Raw genomic sequence first — 12,883 nt, forward strand, 5'->3', positions numbered from 1 at the left:
GGTAAGCATTATTATAGGCTTACCTATAAGTAAAAATTATGCCTTTGAGTTTACTTTCACTTTAAGGCTTTTTTTATCTGGTGATCCTGCCAGTAACATAATTTCTGTTCAAGGGTGACAACGCTCACACAATAGTGTACCCATAGAGAAGTAGTGTTGTCACCATGTGCTTCTCTCTTGTGTTGGACTACAAAAAATGTCTCCTTTATCTCTTGCATCATAAGGAGGGATTGTGTATTTCACAGAAGATCACTTGAAAAGCACATATTAATGTTTGAAATTTTAATTTAGTACACAGGAAGTTGTAGTTATACTTGATTTCTGTCAGCCTGAAGTAGAAATTTTCTGTACTTGCAAAAAATGTACTCAGCTTGAAAAAAAAACGCGACTGCAGCCACCATTATTCTATTGGACTGATCAGCTCCATTATATTACATTTGTTTTTTTTTTGTTTGGTTTAGATACACTTTAAGGCCTCATGCACACGTGATGTTTTTACAGCGGCTGTTTTTGGCTTCAGGTGTTTTTTTCAGCAGCCAATAAACTCCCCAGCATGTTATCCTATGTGTCCGTGCACACACAGGCTGTTATCAGCAGTTTTTGGCAGGGGCGTTTTCTGGCTTTAAAAAAAAAACCAAAAACTAGTGGGTTTTGAGTGGCATTTTTCAGCTGTAAAAACGTAAACGTCCATAAACGCTGATAAACGCCAAAAAACGCTAACTAGCGTTTTTTTCTTCCATTTGCTTTTTTAAGCCTGGGTTGTGTTTGGAGGTGTCGTTGATGGAACATAGCCTGGGTTCACACTGGTGCATGCTCAACACCGCATGTGATTTGCACCAAAAACGAACCGCATTCCTGTGCACATCACATGTGATGTTTGTGCGATGCGATTTGAGCCATATATTTTGTACGGCTCAAATTGCATCACATTTGCACCAAAATGTTGTAGGACCCTTTTTTTTCTCCACACCTAATCGCATTGCATGGGTGTGAACATCTATGCAATGCAATTTTTGGCAAGCGCACTGCATTTTGCAATCTGTTTTGAAACATGAACCCCCCCCCCTTGACATTGTGCCAATTTGGCATGCGATTTGTCATGTTGAATCGCATGTCAATTGGAGTCTATTGCCGGCAACGGCACCAGTTCAGACTGAGGATGGGTTTGAAATCATTCAGCTGAACGCACACGATTTCAAACTCACCTGTCAGTGCGACTTCGGGGGCGGTTTGACAGACATCATTCTGTACGGGTTCATGCACAGATGTCTATTGAAATCGCACCCTGAAGTTGCCAAAAATAGTGCAGAAACTGCTTTTGGGAATCGGTGCGGTGCCGCAAAGTCAGGGTTGCACCAATTCGGACAGTGACATTGCCGGCAATAGGCTCTGATTTGGCATGCGATTTGACATGTCAAATCTGCCCGATGTGAACGGGGGCTTAATGCTCCATGAACGAAACAGATTGCAAAATGCAGTGAGCTTGACAGAATCGCATTGCATGGGTGTTCGCATTTGCACCAAAATTTTGTGGGACCCCACATTTTGGGTCCACATTTGCACAAAAAAATGTGGACCCATTTGTACCATGGGTCCACAAAAAAGGGGTCCACATTTGCACCAAAATGTTGTGGGACCCATTTTCGCCCGCACCTAAATCTTATCGCATGGGTGTGAGCACCCATGCGATACAATTCTTGCAAGCATTGCAATGTGGAAAAGTGGGAGTTACTAAAATAGCAGAGAGGTGATTTTTAGCTAAAAACGCTGAAAAACGCCAAAGCAAAAAGCTGAAAAATGCTGAAAAACTCACTACAAAGCTGATGGCATTTTTATAACGTCCAATGTGCGTGAGGCCTAAAGATGGATTGTAGTGGTTAATTTACCAGCCTAATAGCCAGAACATAAATCTATTTACTATAATCTAATTGCTGTCTTTATCTCTTGAAAGATTCCTAGGGACGCAAATAAAAATCTCCCATGAACAGCGCCAGAGGTCTGGTGCACGGAGTTTCAGCACTGACGTGTGTATTGGACAGACTGAGCTCCTAGAGTGCCTTTTCCCCAGTGATTCGCAGTCTGTCCCTCCTCACTATACAGAGGTAACATGGATGGATGTGTCCTATTGCTGATTAGAGGTCAATGTACTGTGAATTCAGTAAAACGAATTCTATACTGAAAAAATGTACAATACCATTACTAACCACCTTCTAAAAATGCCAGGAATCTTGCTGATCATTACTTCTGGTCAATGACCAGGAACAAGCATGCAGAAAGAGAGTTGTACCTTCACTCTGACATTGCTGGCTTAAAAGCTTTTGTAGCCTGAGATAACCAAGCAACTAGCATTTTAAGATAGAGGTTGGCAATGGCAGACTGTATAAAGTATTTCTTTCTGTACGGGTTTCCTTTAACAACTTTGTACCTTTTTTTTTTTTTTTTTTGTGAAGCTGCTAAAATTTGACTTAGAAAATGATGTGGACAGCAGATCATCCCCATGCATTCACCTGCATTATAAGCATTTGGAGAACAGAGGAGCTCAGGTGAGTTAATGCATTTTATCTTTTACACTGGTGGACACTACTGGTACTACCATTTTTATGAATGAAACTCAGTCTATGAATAGAGGGGACAGACCATTCAGTCATCGACCTGTCCTCCATTCATTGATCATATTTCATTCATAGTAGCTGTAGTATCGATTTCTATAAATGAAGGAGCTGGGTGGAAAGGGTGGGCATTGACTGGCACTTTTTGATGAGTGCAAATGACCACTCCCTCAGTTCTATTAACTTCCTTTGCACCAGAAAAGTGCAGTGTAGGGGAACATCATGAAGGAGGATTTCAAGGAAACCAGGAGCCAGCAGCACAAGGGACACAGCGCATTAATAGTAAATCGTGTCCCTTGTACTTATGTGTGCGTTTTATTTATTTATTTTTTATTTTGACTACACTTATAGTAGATGTAAACCCCATTTATAAAATCTGACCTGGGCATATCTATCTGTAGTGTGTACTTATCTCTCTTCAAAGCTCTAAGTCCCGTGGCTTTCTCCTGCACTGCTCTTCTGTTATCTGCATGATTAACTTCTGACAAGTTCTCCGTTAACTGAGATGAAACCAGGTTGAATCTTGTGTCAGGGTGGATGCTATAAATAGATTAGCAGATAGCTGGTCTATTCAAAGCACAGCTCTTCATGTTTCTGCCTATGTGGAGTGGGGGTGTGTGCCTTTCCTCCAATCGGCTGTCTTACAGTTTATGGCAAGAATCCACACCCACAGGTGACTCCGAAAGAAAATATTCTAACAGGATATGCACTTTCTAAACAGTATAGAAAGCTGAAGACAGCGCATATACAAGTAAAACCTCTTTAGGGAGATTTGTTTAATCTCTGTGTATCTTTTGAGGCTATTCACTTCACTGGGTATATGTGAGGGTTTACATCCACTTTAAGCTTTAGGAAACTTTCCATCACTTCCTGGAAATTTCCCAAACAGGGACACAGATGACAATAAAACCTGACAGTTTCTAACCCTTCCCTACCCTTTCCAATTGAAATTCAGCTGTAGCTGGGTTATAAGAAAATCAGGTGATGGTCAAGCTTTGTAGGAGATAACTTAGGCATTGTTAGGCAATCTCTGTGTGACTAAATATAGATCATACCTCTTATTATTGAATGAATGTTAAGCTTTTTTTTTTAGTGGACATTGTCCACATTCCCATGTCTGTGGAGTTGGGGATTAAAGTGCAATGGCTGGTTGAGCCCCTGCAAATCTAAGTGTGGAAAACCAGATGAAGGAAGTAAATAAAGGTGTCGGGGCACACTCAGATACTCCGATGTATATGCAATGTCAAATGACCCTTCCAACACGCTCATATTCCTCTGTTACTGGACTCTCATAGTCAAGAGCAGGGGTAAGCAACCTTTGAGAGGTGGAGATCTACCTGAACAACATGGAGGAGATCAAAGGTCACCAGGATCCGGCACCCTTATATTTTTAAGAAATTAACTAGAAAAGGCCTAACGAAATAGTAAGAAAAACTTAGAAATATATAATATAACAAATGTCACTGTAAAAATATAAACTTACCCTACTTTAAAAGTGGAGAGTGCCAGTCAGTAGGGCGGTGGACGGTGTCAGTAGGACAGTGGATAGTGTCAGTCAGTAGGGTAGAGAATTGAGTCAGTAGGATAGTGGGTGATGTCAGTCAGTAGGAAAGTGGATAGTGTCAGTCAGTAGAGCAGTTGACATGTCAGTAAGGTAGAGAATGGAGTCAGTAGGACAGTGGGTGATGTCAGTCAGTAGGGCAGTGGGTGATGTCAGTCAGTAAGGCAGTGGATGGTGTCAGTCAGTAGGGTAGAGAATGGAGTCAGTAGGACAGTGGGTGATGTCAGTCAGTAGGACAGTGGGTAATGTCAGTCAGTAGGGTAGAGAATTGAGTCAGTAGGATAGTGGGTGATGTCAGTCAGTAAGGACAGTGGGTAATGTCAGTCAGTAGGGTAGAGAATTGAGTCAGTAAGGATAGTGGGTGATGTCAGTCAGTAGGGTAGTGGGTGATGTCAGTCAGTAGGGCAGTGGATAGTGTCAGTCAGTAGAGCAGTTGACATGTCAGTAAGGTAGAGAATGGAGTCAGTAGGACAGTGAGTGATGTCAGTCATTAGGGCAGTGGGTGATGTCAGTCAGTAGGGTAGTGGATAGTGTCAGTCAGTAGAGCAGTTGACATGTCAGTAAGGTAAAGTAAGTAAGAATGGAGTCAGTAGAGCAGTGGATGGTGTCAGTCAGTAGAGCAGTTGACATGTCAGTAAGGTAGAGAATGGAGTCAGTAGGGCAGTGGGTGATGTCAGTCAGTAGGGCAGTGGATGATGTCAGTCAGTAAGGCAGTGGATGGTGTCAGTCAGTAGGGTAGAGAATGGAGTCAGTAGGATAGTGGGTGATGTCAGTCAGTAGGGCAGTGGATAGTGTCAGTCAGTAGAGCAGTTGACATGTCAGTAAGGTAGAGAATGGAGTCAGTAGGACAATGAGTGATGTCAGTCAGTAGGACAGTGGGTGATGTCAGTCAGTAGGACAGTGGGTGATGTCAGTCAGTAGGGTAGTGGATAGTGTCAGTCAGTAGAGCAGTTGACATGTCAATAAGGTAAAGTAAGTAAAAATGGAGTCAGTAGGGCAGTGGATGGTGTCAGTCAGTAGAGCAGTTGACATGTTAGTAAGGTAGAGAATGGAGTCAGTAGGGCAGTGAGTGATGTCAGTCAGTAGGGCAGTGGGTGATGTCAGTCAGTAGGGCAGTGGGTGATGTCAGTCAGTAGGGTAGTGGATAGTGTCAGTCAGTAGAGCAGTTGACATGTCAGTAAGGTAAAGTAAGTAAGAATGGAGTCAGTAGGGCAGTGGATGGTGTCAGTAGTCTTTTATTTTAATTTTTTCATTACTTTTTTCATTTTTTTTTTTTTTACCATATTATTTTATTACAATCTTTTTAGAAGCCCAGTTGGTGGGCTTTGGTGAATAATCAGGGGTGTAAACAAACCCCTGATGTCTCACTTTTGAAACTGAAGACCGAAGTTCCCCAGCCCTTTTCTCTTCAGCCTCAGCTTCACTGGACTGTAAATGAATGGGGAGTGCTCTGTGTTTGAGGGGGTTCCTGTTCATTCACAAACTGAAGCCTAGTAAACACTGTTTATTATGCTTCCGTTATGAATGAACACAGAGAGTGATCAGTACCGATCACTCAATGTATTCATTCAGAAAAGGAAGGGGCCAGTAAATTACATATTTACAGGCTCCTTCCCTCCTCTCCTACAGGGAAACTATCCCCCGCATCAGTCAGCGGGAGAGGAGAGAGAGAGGGAAGCTGGCAGCGCTGTAGGGGAAGGGGGGGGGGTGACTAGGGGAGCATATGGGGGGTCCGGGCAGCAGAAAGAAAGGGAACAGGGACAGTAGGGTCGGTATATATTGGTACCAATCCCCTGTATTTTCCTCTTGTGGCAGCTAAATGCCAGCAGGAGGGAAGAGAAGCAGCAGTCAGCGAGAGAGGAGATCGAGGGAAGCTGGCAGCGCTGCAGGGGGAAGGGGGGGTGACTAGGGGAACATATGGGGGGTCCGGGCTGCAGAAAGAAAGGTAACAGGGACAGTAGGGTCGGTATATATTGGTACCAATCCCCTGTATTTTCCTCTTGTGGCAGCTGAATGCCAGCAGGAGGGAAGAGAAGAGAATCCTGCTTTCAGCTGCTGCATGAGAAAAATACAGATCGAGTTCTAGTAAATGCCGCCCCTCCTGTCCAGGTTCCCGGGATCTGCAAGGAAAGATCATTGCCTACATGTCACCTGCCTATGATCAGCCCGTTGCTGACCCCTGGTCAACAGCTACTGTAGTAAAGTTACATGTGCGTTTCAACTCCTGGTACCATTTTAATAGCGTTGTAAACCTGTTTACTTTTGTATAGGCAACAGACATATACCAGGCCAATTCTACAGTGTTGTCCTACCGCTAAAGCCATAATGCCAATCAGCCAATGGCTGTTTGGGAGGGTATAACCAGGGAGGAAGTTATAAACATTCTCAGTAATAACTTCATGGCTTATGCCCCGTGAGATCAATAAGAAGAATATTTTATAGGGAACCTTTTTTTTTAGTTTGCTGTTCGATGACCATTATTAAACTTTCCTAATAGCATAAACAGGGATTTGGAGGGCTATGAAATATAGGCTAAGCGCTAAGACAGGGTACAAGAGGTGCCTACAGATAATAGAGGACATCGCTGTGTGCACGAGCCAGGGCCTGAGCACTGAGGATTTGGGCTTGTTTTGATGGACAAATGCAATGTACTTTTGGCATAATTTTAAAACGGTTCTAAGATTATTTCGATTTCATTGGCAGGTGCTTTTTTTTTTTTTTTTTATTATAATTTTAATTAATTCCAATCAATTTTACAAAATAACAAAAAAAAAAGGAACTCCCTCCCCGCAACCCCTATATTCCTCCCCCCAGCCCCTCTATTCCCCTTTTAGTAACAGTGCACTAACTTCCATATTGTCCTACTAAACTTCTATATGACTCCGGATTATCCTACTTATAAATGTTTTTCTAGTTTGCCCAAATTCGTATATAATCTATAGTTGTTTTTAAAATCTTTCCACTTTTTCAGCTTTTTTGAAAAATTGTCCACACGATCTTCGTCTCTGCTACACATGAGTTCCATATCCTATCGACTCTCCTACACCAATCACTAGCAGTAGGGGCTTCAGTTTCTACCCATCTTTTTCAGATCGTCCCCTGGCAGGTGCATTTGACCTGCAGTTGGCATCCTTCTGGCATGCATTTGACCTGCTACATGCTGCTTTTGTATTCCCATAGACATGTATAGGGAGAGAAAACATTATGACATTACTATAAGGGACTGTGTTGACAGGCTTTTGTTAATCTCCTTGTAACCCTCACACTATGCCTTCCTGCATCCCTCACATTAGCCTTCTCTTTACCTCTCACAATAACCCTCCCAGTAACCCCAACCCTGGCCTTTTCTGATGCAAACATTACCCCTTTTTTTTACTCACCCCTTGCTGTGATCTACTGGATCAAAAAATAACCTTTCTCTGTCGCTCATTGACAGACGTAGTCTTCTTGAATCACAAGAACTGGGTTATGTTGTCTCCGCAGGAGTAGGACTAGGCAGAAAGAAAAAACGTTCTGGCTCCACCCTAGGGGCAGTCCCAGAGGGTATATCCTCTTCCTGTCTGCTACAGAGAATCCGTTTTTTTCTGTCTAGTCAGGAGTAAGGACCTAAGTTCCTTGCTGGGATCTCTGGTCCTGGCAAGATTTTTTTAGAAAAAATATTTTTTTTAGGTAGTTTTCTCCAGTGTTTTTTCCTGTGAGATCTTCAAGCAAATATGCCGGACTGGGCGACACTAGTGGTCACCCCAGCCGGCCTACGAGCGCACGCAGACCATTGCATCGCGCTTGGTCGGCCGCGACACATTCAAGTAAGTATGCGGGGCCGGGCGACGGGCTGGATGTTGAGATCCAGTGGTCACCCCGGTTTCTGCCTACGAGCGCGTGCAGACCAGAGCTCCGCGCTGGGTCGGCCGCGACGGAGTCCCATTGGAGGGACTGACCTTGCGAGTTAAAAGTCTCGCTTGGACGCCAGGAACCAGAGAGTCGAGGCGTCCGGAGTGGTCCACAACCCCCCACCCCGGTGGAGAGGGTATTGTGAAGAGAGGGTGCCTGTCGGTTCGGTATGGTGAGTAAATGTTTCCTTTTTTCCCTCGTTATGAGGCAGTTTTGGAAATGGGCCCCTCCATACATGGTCAGTATCTGTCTGACACTAAAAGTCCCCCCTTGTAAATACAGCATGTGTTTGGTGGGAAGTGGACTTGGTTTGAGAGCTAACACTCTACCCAGCAGACTGCAGTATTGCAGCAGACATAGGAGGTATAATCCTACCTTAATTGTAGTGGACCTCCTGCAGATCGATAAACCGCCATTTAGCAGATATGCAGGTGGATGTGCTGGGAAAAACGATATTTCGGCAATCCGCCGCCATTTTGCTGTAGACCAGGTGCATGAATGTCCTCAGGTCACGCCGGCCGCCATGTTTTTGGAGTCTATTGTCTCCTGTATGGGGGCGGCCATGTTTAAATAGCCCAGCTAACCTCGTGGAGAGCTGGGAACGCCGGAAGGCGTACACAGGGGGCGGAGCCACTTCCTTTCTACCCGGGAAAACGAACACAGCTTTCCAGTCTGTAAAGACAAACGCTGACTGCAGTTGGTTGGAAACTTCTCTGCATCGGGTGGTGAGCCTTGAGGGTCCCTCTCTCTCTCTCTGTGGGGATCAAGAAGCAGGTACTCTGAGGGGCGCTATTGCGCTAGGGGGATACACATTAAAAAAAAAAAAAGAGGTATTTTTTATTAAAAAAAAAAAAAAAAAAAAAAAAAGATGTTTTTTCTTTTTTACTGGCAAAGTGTCCTGGATTAACATGGACCCTGCCACTCATGTATCTCCACCAGATCCCTTCGAGGAGTCTGCAGGATCCTCCAGCACCCCACTGACAATTGAATCATTGTCAGCTATTATGGAAACTTTTGTGTCCCGGGTGGAAGTGGCGTGTCAGGGACAGGGCGCAAGCCCCCGCCTAACCCCATATTAAAATCTGAAACTTCGGATTCAGAATCTGAGCCTATTTCTGCAGTTGCAGGTACCTCATCTGGGATTGGTGTCTCGGGTACTGTCTCTTCAGACAGTGAGGAGGATGTTTCGGCATCAGCCATAGCCCGAGAGGAAGCGTTGGTAAAGGCACTCATTGTATCTGTTCAAGAAACCTTAAGATTACAGGGTACTCCATCGGAAATAGCTGAAACTGAAATTCCTTTTGGGACTAAAAAACGCATCAAAGTGGCGAAGGTTTTTCCATTGCCCAAATGTTTTGGCAATCCAATCAAAGAAGAATGGAGTCTGCCAAAACGCACTTCTGCTATTTCTAAACGCATTAACAGGCGTTATCCGTTTGAGGAAACCCTCATTAAGAAATGGACAGAACCACCTGTGGTGGATTCACCAATTGCTAGATTGAATAAAGCCACGGTTATTCCATTAGAAGACGCTCCGTCTTTTAAAGATCCAGTGGATCGCAAGATAGAAGCTATGTCTCGCACCATGTTTTCCTTGATTGGATCAGCTTTCAGACCAATAATTGCTATTGGGCTGGTTTCGCAGACTGTAACCGAATGGACCAAATGGTTACGCCGGGACTTAGAAGAGGTCCCCCAGGCGGTATCGGATTTGTTGGAATAGATGATACAGGGGTTACAGTTTGTGTGTGATGCAGCGTTAGACGCCACTCCATTATTGGCGCGAGCATCAGTTTCAGCAGTGGTTCTCAGGCGTACACTGTGGCTAAAGGGTTGGTTAGCCGACCAAGGTTCCAAAAAAGCATTGGCTAATATCCCCTTTTTAGGAGCACGTTTATTTGGAGCCAACTTAGATGAGATCATGAAGGATCTCACGGGTGGAAAGAGCACCTTTTTACCGCAAAATGCTAAGGGTAAAGGAACTCGTCAAAGACGAGGGCCTTCTTTCTCTGCTCACAAAAAGTTTTTTCGTCCCGCGGGTGAAAAAATTAAGTCCTCCAAAGCTCCTTCAGGAGGCTTCAGGGGACGTTGGTCGGGCAAGCAAAAGCCCGCCCCCTCCAGACCTGAAGATAAGTCGTCCAAAGCCTGTAGGTGCGCCCCCACCCATAATTGGGGTGGGGGGACGTCTTCGCCGGTTCCCGGATCCATGGCTTTCCAGAATCCCGGACAAGTGGGTTTGCGAAGTCATAAGGTCAGGGTACAAGATCGAGTTTCGATCTCTCCCACCGGCGCGATTCTTCCCTTCCAATATCCGACTATCCCCGGATCGTTTAGAAGATCTGCGGAGAGCAGTCACGGATTTACTACAACAAGGAGTGGTAGTCCACGTTCCTTGGACAGAACGTTTTCAGGGGTTTTATTCAAGCCTATTTACAATACCCAGGAAAGAGGGCAAAGTGCGTCCAATTCTGGACTTAAGGGCACTCAATTCCTTTTCTCAACATAAGAAAATTCAAGATGGAATCCATTCGCACAGTAGCAGCCTTCCTGCATTCAGGGGATGCCCTAGCGTCCATAGACATCAAGGACGCCTATCTGCACATTCCCATTTTCGCAGGACATCAGCGATTTCTACGTTTTTCCGTAGAAGAGAACTACTATCAGTTTGTGGTGTTACCTTTCGGTCTCGCCACGGCTCCTCGGGTCTTCACAAAAGTGTTGGCCCCAATGTTGGCACTACTGCGCCAAAGAGGCATATCGATTCTAGGTTACCTAGACGATCTCCTGCTTCATGCAGAGTCTCCTCAGACCCTGCTACAAAACCTAGAAATTACTATAATTTCTTTACAGGAATTCGGGTGGCTGGTGAACCAGCAAAAGTCATTTCCGGCTTCCCATCCAGAGGCTCGAATATCTGGGTCTAATTCTAGACACGTTCAGGACAAGAGTTTTCCTTCCGGTAGGGAAACTCCGGAAGATTCAATCAGCAGTCCAGTTGTTACTATCCAACAGCTGGTCTTCCCTTCGGACTTGCATGAGGGTTCTGGGGTTGATGGTGGCTTCCTTCGAAGCAGTCCCATTTGCCCAGTCCCATACCCGAATTCTTCAGCAAGAGATTCTTCTCAGATGGAATCGGAATCCGGAATCTCTGGACTATCGGATCCGTTTGAGCAAACAGACCAGAGAGTCTCTGGTCTGGTGGCTTCAGTCTCCGATACTCAGCCAGGGAAAGTCATTTCTGCCAATATATTGGACGATAGTGACCACGGATGCCAGTCTATCCGGATGGGGAGGAATTCTCGGTCAGTTATCTGTCCAGGGACTTTGGTCCCCGGAAGAATCCAGGTTACCGATAAATGTGTTGGAACTGAGAGCGATCAGACTTTGTCTGATTCACTGGACCGAGCAGCTCCAGGGCAGCCCGGTTCGGATCCAGTTGGACAACGCCACGGCCGTGGCTTATGTCAATCACCAGGGGGGCACCAAGAGTGTCCGAGCGGCCAAAGAAGTGGCTTGCATTCTTCGCTGGGCGGAACGATTTGTTCCAGCTATCTCTGCGGTGTTCATTCCGGGGGTGGAAAATTGGCAGGCAGATTATCTCAGCCGTCAGACTCCGGATCAGGGGGAATGGTCCCTCCATCCAGAAGTTTTCCACCAGTTGTGCCTACGTTGGGGCACCCCGGATGTGGATCCGTTGGCATCACGATTCAACAGAAAAGTACAGAGATTCGTGGCTCGCTCCCGCGATCCTCTAGCAGAGACCGCAGACGCACTGGTCACCCCGTGGGGGCAATACCAGCTAATGTATGCCTTCCCTCCTCTTGGGTTACTGCCAAGACTTCTTCGCAGGATAGAGGAGGAAGGAATTCCAGTAATCCTGGTAGCTCCGGACTGGCCTCGTCGAGCTTGATACGCCGACTTGGTCAGACTGGTGGCGGACGTCCCGTGGAGACTTCCTCTCAGGGAGGATCTACTGTCTCAGGGACCGATCTTCCATCCTGCTTTACGATCGCTGGTTTTAAACGGCCTGGTTTTTGAGACCCAGGTGCTGAAGGACAAGGGATTGTCAGCTTCAGTTATTCCTACTCTAGTTAAAACAAGGAAAGCGACTTCCAGAAAGATTATCATCGTACATGGAAGTCTTATATTGTGTGGTGTGAATCCCTTGGGTTCCATCTACATCTTTATTCGGTAGCCCGAATATTGGCTTTTCTGCAACAGGGAGTTGAGCAGAAGCTGGCCTTGAGTGTTATCAAGGGTCTGGTTTCAGCATTTGCTATCTTCTTTCAGAAGCCTTTGGCTACTCATTCCTTGGTGCGGAATTTCATCCAGGGGGTGCGACACCTGGCTCCGCCAGTGCACGCGCCGTTACCATCCTGGGATCTTAATTTGGTGCTGTCGGTTCTTCAGACACCTCCCTTTGAAAATATCAGGGAGATTCCCTTGCTTACTTTATCCCAGAAGGTGGCCTTCTTGGTGGCTATCACTTCTGCACGCAGGGTGTCAGAACTGGCTGCATTATCCTGTTGTTCCCCAGATCTGGTGGTTCATAGGGATAAGGTTGTTCTTTATCCGAATCCATCCTTCCTTCCTAAGGTGGTTTCAAAGTTTCATTGAATGAGGACAGTGTATTGTCCTTCCTATGTCCTTGGCCCAATCATCCTGGAGAATTTGCATGGCATTCCTTGGATGTAGTTCGGGCGATCAGGATATATTTGAATACTACGGATTCAATTTGTAAGACGGATTCACTGTTTGTGATCACGGATGGCCCTAAGAAGGGGTTGCCTGTTCTGCTGCGACCATCTTTAGATGGATCAGA

General features: G+C 45.5%; 1 protein-coding gene across 3 annotated transcripts in view; it reads left to right on the forward strand.

Moving 5' to 3' along the window:
- Positions 1-12,883, forward strand: part of ATG2B (autophagy related 2B) — a 170,429-nt gene that overhangs the window by 75,713 nt on the left and 81,833 nt on the right. For all 3 annotated transcript variants that reach the window (XM_082242639.1, XM_082242640.1, XM_082242641.1), the window contains exons 12-13: positions 1,952-2,102; positions 2,451-2,543. In XM_082242639.1, coding sequence (XP_082098765.1) covers positions 1,952-2,102; positions 2,451-2,543 — 244 coding nt within the window. The remainder of the gene's footprint in view (positions 1-1,951; positions 2,103-2,450; positions 2,544-12,883) is intronic.

This window comes from Pelophylax lessonae, assembly GCF_965119305.1.
Source record: "Pelophylax lessonae genome assembly, chromosome: 13".
Classification (NCBI taxonomy): domain Eukaryota; kingdom Metazoa; phylum Chordata; class Amphibia; order Anura; family Ranidae; genus Pelophylax; species Pelophylax lessonae.